The 9,693-nt window shown below is 32.6% G+C and overlaps 1 protein-coding gene across 1 annotated transcript; it reads left to right on the plus strand.

Annotated features, from left to right (window-relative positions):
* The first annotated feature begins 898 nt into the window (after nucleotides 1-898).
* LOC113238432 (probable G-protein coupled receptor Mth-like 3) lies at nucleotides 899-9,460 on the plus strand. The gene is made up of 8 exons (XM_026475261.1): nucleotides 899-1,131; nucleotides 1,391-1,573; nucleotides 3,238-3,353; nucleotides 3,458-3,536; nucleotides 4,277-4,440; nucleotides 7,220-7,364; nucleotides 8,041-8,133; nucleotides 8,313-9,460. The coding sequence occupies exons 1-8, from the start codon at nucleotides 914-916 to the stop codon at nucleotides 8,518-8,520; spliced, it is 1,206 nt and encodes a 401-aa protein (XP_026331046.1). The 5' UTR covers nucleotides 899-913; the 3' UTR covers nucleotides 8,521-9,460.
* Nucleotides 9,461-9,693: the final 233 nt, after the last annotated feature.

A 9,693-nucleotide genomic window follows, 5' to 3' on the forward strand; every position in this document is an offset into this window, starting at 1 on the left:
GATTCAAAACACAACTGGAATATTTGTAGTTACAAATTGTGTTCTTTTTTATAAACCAAATAAATGGTAAAACAACTAAAAATGGAAGGAAATCGATTTGATATATCGCATATTCCATATTCGGAATAGTTAATTAATTTACGTCAATTTTTAATTAAATAAAATAACTGCCAGTTTCGTAACCAATTTCGAAATTGGGACTCAGATATTGGACGTTTTGGTATTAAAAACCTTCCGCTATTGCATGACCTAGTTATCTGTCCACTCTACAAAAGCAAGCAGACGGTGAAAATTGTATGAGTAGCATATTGGGTACCACAAAGCGGATTACAAATAAATAGAAGTGTACCTACAACATATTACGTTTACGTTCAATATAGTGCGCATATGATTCAAATAAGAGACGCAGTAAAATATGTGGGCATACTAGCATGACAGGTTTCGACTTCAGCGAGAATATTGCTATTCTCGGGCTTCTATGTCGCTTCTCACTCAAGTCGCTGCAGGGAGACTTTGCAAATTTATTATTTAATTTAGTATCAGTAGAGCTCCTTGTGAATGAGTTAGTGCCACCTTATCTATTTTTGCCACCAAACAGTAATGTGAGCATTGCGTTCCGGTTTTGAAGGGAAAGGGTGCTGGTAAATATAGAGGCACATGGGACTAGTCAACTTATGTCTCAGGGTGACGGGCGCAGTGGCAGTGCCCCTCAAATCTTTGCGATTTAAAGCCCTGAATAGCATGGCAAACTGTTACGGGGAGGTGTGTCGCTTACCACCAGGCGCACGACTTTTCGTCCCGTCGCTTGGTGTCATAAAAAATACCTTTCAATAATAGTGAGTACTGCCAACGTAACGATTACCATTTTGTGTTTTAAACAAAAATTATTATTTGTTCTTCGTAGGAATTTTTCATGCTTTTGGCGGTTGGTGTGCGCTTAACGTTAGCAGTTCAGCAATGTTGCCCAGAAGGCGATATTCTCGTCGCCAAAGGACGTTGTCGGAGCAATAACCAACCTGCTAATGTCAACTGCCCCAGCGGAAAGTGGCTTCTGAAGGAGGCATATACGGAAGGCGATAAACTCTATTCCCTGGACGCCCCTCATTTCGTTTATGTAGATGATCCAACACAGTAAGTCAGATTTGATTTACTAATTAACTTAAAGATATTTAAACTTGTTTTGAATATACTGTTATAATCACATGTCGACAACACATCGCACCCCTCATGGAAAAATGGCAAAAGTAGAGTTACATCGAAAATGTTTAATAAACGTTTTTGACGTCACTCAACTTATGCCATTCTTCCATGACGGGTGCATAATGGTTTCAAAAGACGAGAAGTCTCAACCTGAGGTGCATTTTTTAAGTATATTATTTTGCTGTTCTAGGTACTGCCTAACTCAAGTGTATCGCAATAACTCGGATCCTGACGCGGGTATAGTCGCCGGAGCAGTGATATGCTACGAGCCCTCCTCACCGACTCAAATGGAAGTCACCGGAATTCTCACTCTTATTTCTGTTGTCTTCCTTCTCCTCACTCTCACTGTCTACTTGTATCTGCCACAAATGAGGTATGTTATTTCTGTATTTTTTTGGTCGACTAAAAGCATAAAGATTTTCCAATTTGAGAAAGGATTAATTTTTGCAACAAATGAAAGATTTTTCAATTCAAGAAAAGGCAACAAATCATTTTATATGCGAACGTCAGTTTCGATAACTGTCACCTGGATAGACATTGGTTCTTCCAGAATTTGTTCGTCCCGTCACACCATAAAAAAAAATTAAAACTTGTAGGTTATTTTTTTGTCATTTATGTTACTTAAATTGCAAACCAAACAAACCATTTTGATACGTGATACTTCTGCTAAATCTACAACTTTAGAGGTCTTTCATGGCTACATAGCGTCCTTATTCGATATGGGTTTTTTGTTGCGAAAGTCCCACAGACACTAGTAAATTATTTGGACAAAAAATGCGAAGAGGCAATTTGTGCTAAAATACCCAGACAGATTATTTTATGCTATCATCTTAAGTTACGATTAAAAACAAGGGAAGGTCATGTGTGTGAGGATATACATACATATGTATATGTATATGTGTGCTTTACCCTTAGATATAAAAGTTGTAAGTAATAATCTGCTATATAAACGTAAGCTGATGTCATGGCTAAAAGATAAAAAATTCTACTCTCCGGATAATACTTCCTTAAATGCATAAATCATACCCTTGATGTAATATGGCCACGTCTGCAAAAAGAATGAATGAAATATTCTTTATTGCACATAAAATTACAGTTAACATACAATACAGTAACTTAGGTATAAAGATAGTAAAATAATGTGCAACAGGCGGTCTTATTGCTATGTAGCAAAAGACAACTTACAGGAAAGAGGGTTTCAAGATGCGAAATTAGTCGACAGTTTTTTTCTTCAAATAATAGATTTATAAAATTTCACATATACATAATTACTTTCATATAGTTTGTATTATTTTATGATTTTCATGTGATATCACTTTTGACGTATGATGTTGGATCAAATTTGACTACTTAATTTATTTCACAAAAAAAAAACATTTCTCGTGTTGTAACCAACTATAATGTTTAAATTTCAAAAAGCGACATTTTCGTTTAGTGACGGTATTGGTTTCAGAATGCTATTTATTTCTAATTTCGCCTCTGTTGATATTACAATATGTACGATTAAAATAACTCTCTTCATACTATTCAAATTGCTTTTGAGTCGTTTAGTTTGTAATATCTTAAAATACAGATTTGCATGATTAAAATATGTGGACTGTCTACTACGGATAACAGACACCTTTTGTAAATATAGTAGGCGTCTGTGTAGATGTATACATATAGCAGTTGTCCATGTAGGTGTATATAGCAGTTATATACGTAATATCACCATTTAAATTTACATTTAAATACTAATAAATTTATTGTATAGATGACAGCACAGTCAGCTATGATTAAGGGATCTTGTTCCGTTGCAATGGTGGCGATATTGTGCTGTTGCTTGTACAATAAATTAGTCCTGTAATCTTTCTTTCATCCCATATCTAGGGTTGACCTCTTTTAGAGCTTTCGTATATGAGCTTCATAAGCTCATTTTTGTATATGTGACATATGTTTTTAATGTCTTTTCCTTGTGCAAGAAATAATTTAATATTATGGGCAGGTAAATATCATTAATTAATAAAATATTTTGATTTTGAATGTCTGTATTTTCAGGGATTTACAAGGCTTGTGCTATATAAGTCTGTGCATCAGCATGGCACTAGGATATCTGTCTTTGGGAGTACTGCAACTCAGTCCGGGATTCAGAGGCGAAATCTGTACTGTCACAGGTATAAATTATATTTATATGTGTATTTTATATTCTATTCTGTCCTTTGTTACCATTTTTACTTTAACGTCTGATAGAACACGGTAATTTATCACTCTTTTGCAGGTTTTATCGTATACTTCTGGATGATGGCCACCTTCTTCTGGATGAACGTGATAAGCATTAACACGTATCGCTCCATTGTGTAAGTATTTTGTTACGCAACCAGTTTAAACTCGACTTTTCGGAGGTATTATGAGTAGTCCCTTCGAGACCATAGACGTTGTAATACGTCTGAAATGCGGGGGTAAATAAAACATGTTTTTATACACGATTAAATCCCGAACTTAAAATCGAATAATGTGTGAAAATCGTGACAGTTTAAAGCACAGTTTATTTTAAAACCGTGGAATTGTATAATACTAAAATTAATTTCTACTTTTAAGAACACCAAATAAAGCAATAACACAGCTACATCACAATAGCTGAATTATTTATATTCTCGGCTTATTAAGATCAGTGTAGCCAGGGCCCATGCGTCGAAAATCACCTGAAAAGTTACATTTTTGCTGAAAAAGTTATAATTTACAAATTCTTTTTTTTTATAATAAAAATATGCATAAAAGATATATCCTGTATGCCTATGTATAAATCGAAAAAAAAAAGCTATAACAAGTAATTAATTAATTTCATTTTGTTTTTTGTCTAATCTGAGTGGGTTCGTAAACTATTTAGGATTTACAACAACAAATATAGTTGAATTTTAAAAATCGGAATATCCTCAAAAGTTTTGAAAATTGCCTTAAAAACAAGTTACTTAGATATTACGCGATAGGGACAAAGTTACGAAAAATATAAGAAATGTAACCACCTGGCAACACTGATTTATGTTTGCACTGTACTTTGTATGTAATTTTCTAAATTATTTTCTAATGCGAATCCTAGTGACTCGACTCATCTAAAGAAGACAGAGAGGCTGCAATACTTCAGATACAGTCTGTACGCTTGGGGCGGCACCATTTTCTTTTTGGTGGTGTCTCTGATCACGAACTACTCTGAAGGTGACCATTGGAAACCTGGCTTCGGAGAACACAGCTGCTGGTTCCAAGGTACCATTGATTTGTCCTACTTTACTGCATATTACTCTTCGAAATAAGTGTTACTTTATTGTAATGTACTTTGTCTTCAAAAACAAAAACAAAGATCTGTAACCAACACGTAGAAAAAATTCGTAAGGTCTGCCACTAGGGATGCACTTTACGATTCGATTTTTATGAAGATCGATTCGATTTTTATGAAGATCGATTCAATTGCATACGATCGAGCGATTTTTTTAATCGATTCACCTCAATGCGATATTTAAGCGAAACCACTCAAAATTAAGACGAATCGAATCTACTTGATCGTGATCATAATTTAAACGAGTCTTATTAATGATTTCGTCAAGTACAGGAACGGAAAATAAAGAGAAGGACAATGCTTCGGACGTTAAATTATATACATTATTATTAAAAAGTTTAGTTAAATGTAAGGATTACGTTAGCATCTGTGAAAAGCAAAAAAAAATATTTATAAATTATGGTAATTAAATCATGTAATAAAGGTGTTTTATTTATTACACATTTAGAAACTATTTTTATGAGATCGATTCAAGAGCATACGATCCGATCCTTGGGTCGATTCAGAGGCATAGATTTAGATTTAGATTTATTTATTATCTTGTAAACTTCACATTATTATATACAATATATTGTATTACAAGAATCGTTACAAATAGTAATAAATGTTACATTTCAAAAAATTACAAATATCCATTACAAGTTTTGTACTACGTAATTTTAACATAGTTAATGTAGTTATGTGAGAGAATGTAGGAACATATTAAATAATATAATAATAATTATGTCAATATAATGATTTTATGCATAAAGATTATGTAATTTATTCATTTCTGTAAAATAATATTTATACCCAATAATCTATAAATTACAACATATATTACAAGACCATGTCCCTATATTCTTCAGTGGAATAATACGCATTATCCAACAAGAAGTCTCAGTCGACGATCAAATGTTTCATCATTAGGCTCATTTTGTAAGTCAACGGGTACGTGCTCATAATAAGTCCCTACAAGAGACCCTTCGTGTTACTCCGGCAAGTATCCTCATTGCTAGTTTTTTAATAATGAATACCTTGTCAGAATCAGAGGAGGAATCATATGATCCATTACGTTTCAAAAAATCGATTCAAAGCAAAAACTCGTGCATCCCTCCTGGTGACTCGACCTGTAGCTCAGTTGGTAGAGCAGCCGCTATGGTATAGCACAAACGCAGGTTCGTGTCCTGTCAGATCGAAGGAATTTTTCTTTGTGTTCGACCTTCGTCATTAATAATTATAACAAACTAGTAGAGTAATTTCATAAAAAATAATTGAATATCATGATAGTAAAACATCATAATATTCATTACAATCAATATTACAATGTATATTCTCATATACTTTCCAATACAGGACCCGGATCTCTTTTAATTTCACTCGTACATGTCCAGGAATGCGGACAACAACGTCGTCAGGTTTTGTGACATCAAACTCTGCTTAGTATTCGGAGCCTCACGTATACTACAGAACTGGTTGTGATTTTTTAATCTCATGATTTTGTACAAAACTTGATTAAATGTATGTCGTAGCAGCAAGATCAAATTGATTAATTTTATTAATTTACATAAAGGGTCGTATTCAGATAACCTCCAAACATGTGTCCCTTTCAATAACTTTTATGTTATTACATGAATGCTAAGCATTATTTATTTAATATGATTGCTTGCTTACTTAGTCTGTGTTACACATGAAAAGACTATTTTACTACATCACAGTAATAAATAAAAATTAAAAAAGTGAGCAATTTCTCATTCATGGGAACCAGTTCCACGTCGCCCTAATTTTAAGAAAAGAAAAAAAAATTAAACACTCGTGAAAATCGCAATATTTCCCATCGAGGATAAACTCTAATAACTTACACGTCGAATAATTATCGTAACTTTCCAATTTATTATAAACAAACATGTTTTCTTGGGAATACAAAATGTGTTTCAATTTTTCTTATTATTAGTGTCACTTCAACTAAAAGCCTCCTAATAACAAAAGTTCAAACCGCATCACCTTCACCCTTCGCACCCGTGAGAAGGGGCTCCTGTCGGATTGGAGTGTACACAGTGAAGTAACCTGTGCACCTCCGTTTTAGCAAAAAAACGACTTAAATACCAATTTCAGCGGTAGTGACTAAAGCGTTCTCATTCATGTAAAGCAATCTATTTAAATAAGTATTAAGTAATAGTTTTATAAACTTTATTGTACATCAATTAGACAAAGAGAACTTTAAAATCCATGCACTTTTATAACGGTCCAGTATATTTTACACACTTAACAATAAAAAATATATCTATATCACTATTGTCGTTCTCATTCTGGTCTACTTTTAAGTCAAATAGTTATAAGCCAAACATTTACTTGAATTAGGTGGTGATAGTGATGCGGATGACAGTGGTGACGATGATAATGGTGGTGATGATGACGATGATTGTGGTGATGATGTGAATGATAATGATGCTAATGATAATGGTGAACATGATGATGATGTTGATGGTGGTGATGATGATATATTGATGTACAACAAAGTTCATATGACATTAACAAAATACTTATTTAGATTACATATAGATAGATAGATGGCACGGATGAGAAGGATTTTGATACAAGTTATAGTAAAATATTTGTTACATATTAAATGGTGTTAAATGTTCACCCAAGAGCAAACTGTAAGAAAATTAAACATGGCAATGCTAATAATACACCGTGCAACTAAACAAAGATTGTGTTCGATTCCAGGTACAACTGAGACGTGGATTTTCTTTTACGGTCCAATCGCAGTCCTCATCGCCATGAACGTGGTGCTTTTTATAGTGTCTTCTTGGTTACTGTGGCAGCAGACGAAAAAATACGAAGTGGAGAAGTTAAACAACCTCAAACATAAGTACGTGTACTAGTTTTTATTATAATTATACTTTTTTATAAAAAATCGGATAAATCGGATTCATCCCCTAATTTGCCATCCTTAGAGGTGGAATATTGTTTTCAAATTTGAATGGGACCACTACTGTGGTACCCCTTCCCAGTAAAAAAGAATCATCTAAATTGATTCACAAATGTCGGAGTAATCATGTAACATACACACAAAGAAAAAAATGCAGTCGAATTGAGAACATTCTCCTTTTTTGAAGTCAGTTAAAAAACAACAAACAGAATCAAATTTTAGTATTTTATTTTATTTAGATTATTATATTATTATTAATAATATAAAATAATATGAAAATAAAAGGAATCTTTGGCCACTTATTCCTTAATACAATGAGAATTATTAATATTTAGTTATACAATTATTGGGGATTGAAATCGCTTTTCCGCATTTCCATTGTGATATTAATGGAAAAACTTAGTTGTAAATACATAGATGTGACGTCAGTTGTTAGCAAAAAAAAAAATCTTATATGTAGTTTGTAGTGCATAGTGTCGAGTCACGAACAGACATTTTTAGCCATTTTTTCCTAACTTTACAAACTTTTGTTTGTTTTCTTTTCACATCACACAGCCACAATTTTGTCAAATAATTATTATGTTGTGGTATATAGGTGAACATTTTTTATTTTCAGATTCCTGCTCTCATTGAAGTTGTTCCTAGTCATGGGTATTTCGTGGGTATTTGAGATCGCTAGTTTTGCACATGGAAAATCCACCATACTATGGTAAGATATTAAATTGATTTTGCGATAAAAACCATTATACTAGTACAACTTGACTTGATGCCGACGATATTATAAAACTAGGTTATCGGTTATTTTTCTCTATATGAAGAGTTTAGTATTTATTATTAACACGGGAACTTCCAAAAAGAAGTTCTAATATCATATTTCTTTATTTTTAGGAAAATCATGGACACCTTCAACAGTCTTCAAGGCGTGGTCATATTATTCCTACTTGTTATCTTACGGCGGCGAGCCATGCGTGGGCTGGCCAACGAAGGCTGTTGCCTTTTCATCACACGTCCTTTGGCAGAAAAACTCAGCCCTTATGATGAAGAAGAGAAGCAGGGTGTTTTGAATGATGATACTGTGGAAGTCCGACTTAATTAAATAAAGGTGCGAATATAAAGAAACGTTTCTGGCAATACTAAGAGTACAGTGAAGTGAATGAGTGTACATTTTAAATGCATGATGTTTATTGCTTATCGATTCTAATGCTGAGATTTATATAACGAGCTTTAACTAAGCAAAAATGTTGCACCAAACCACTTTTTCGTATACATTTACAAAACGACCTTTACATAAGTTTAAACTAGAATCAAACTTTGGCAAAGTTCGTTTTTTAAATACGAAAACTTGCTTATCTTCGTTGTTGCTTTGTCGAAGTCAAAGTTCGTTTTATAAATTTCAGACTAAAAGTCAGAGGTCAATGTGTCACAAGTGGCAACTTTGTAGAACATAAAACTGCGTAAATGTACGGTATTTTTATGTAAATGCATCTTTGTTGTAAATGCGCTGCACCAAATGTTTATAAAATGTATGTTAATTTTGTTATATTGGGCTTTAGTTGCAGTGTGTTCTATTTCTTAGTAAAACGGAAAAGCCCACGTTATCTTAGTCAGAAAATTTAAATTTCGCATAAAGCCACGAATTATATGTAAAATTAATATTAAAATTTGTAAGTTATGTGCTTCAAAATAATAATGTATAATAAATGTTCTGTTTAATGTTATTACTCTTAAATGTTACATATTCAATGTAAAACTATGTAAAACGGAACTGAAATAATATCCAAAGATTATGTACGTTTTATAGGTCAATGATGTTTTAATATTTTTTTTAATATTAAAATTAGGAATGTTAAGGATTTTACAATTTAGACGATAAAATCGCTTTCCTGTGCCATAAAATTATAATAAATTTAAAATGTATACTAATTTTATAATATTTTTGTACGCAGAATTTAAAATGTAAGCAGTAGCATTTACTTAGTATAAATGATACGTGGATTATTTACATTGTAAGTTTTTATCTATTGTTCCTATTTTCCCTGGAATTTATATGCATGTTTCGAAAAAATGGAATAAATAATTCTAAGTAAACCTTCTATTGTGATTTATTTTTAATATCGAATGACTATCATTTCCAAGGCCTTTTTTTCTCTCAAATCATTTAAATATTGACAAAACTGTTATAAAGCTCTAGTGAATCTTTAAGGTTTAAACTAGAAAAGCATGCCTTAGACAATTCGTAGAATTCCGATCAATTGGCTTTATTACAATG

Source organism: Hyposmocoma kahamanoa, unplaced genomic scaffold, assembly GCF_003589595.1.
Source record: "Hyposmocoma kahamanoa isolate Upper Pololo Valley unplaced genomic scaffold, ASM358959v1 95749, whole genome shotgun sequence".
NCBI lineage: Eukaryota > Metazoa > Arthropoda > Insecta > Lepidoptera > Cosmopterigidae > Hyposmocoma > Hyposmocoma kahamanoa.

What these genes read in the sequence shown, in the direction of transcription:
- LOC113238432 (XM_026475261.1), top strand. Translation starts at nt 914, where the DNA reads ATGCTTTTGGCGGTTGGTGTGCGCTTAACGTTAGCAGTTCAGCAATGT. An exon ending in AACACGTATCGCTCCATTGT is followed by an intron (nt 3,537 to 4,276) that starts GTAAGTATTTTG and finishes TGCGAATCCTAG; the next exon opens with TGACTCGACTCATCTAAAGA. An exon ending in ACACAGCTGCTGGTTCCAAG is followed by an intron (nt 4,441 to 7,219) that starts GTACCATTGATT and finishes GTTCGATTCCAG; the next exon opens with GTACAACTGAGACGTGGATT.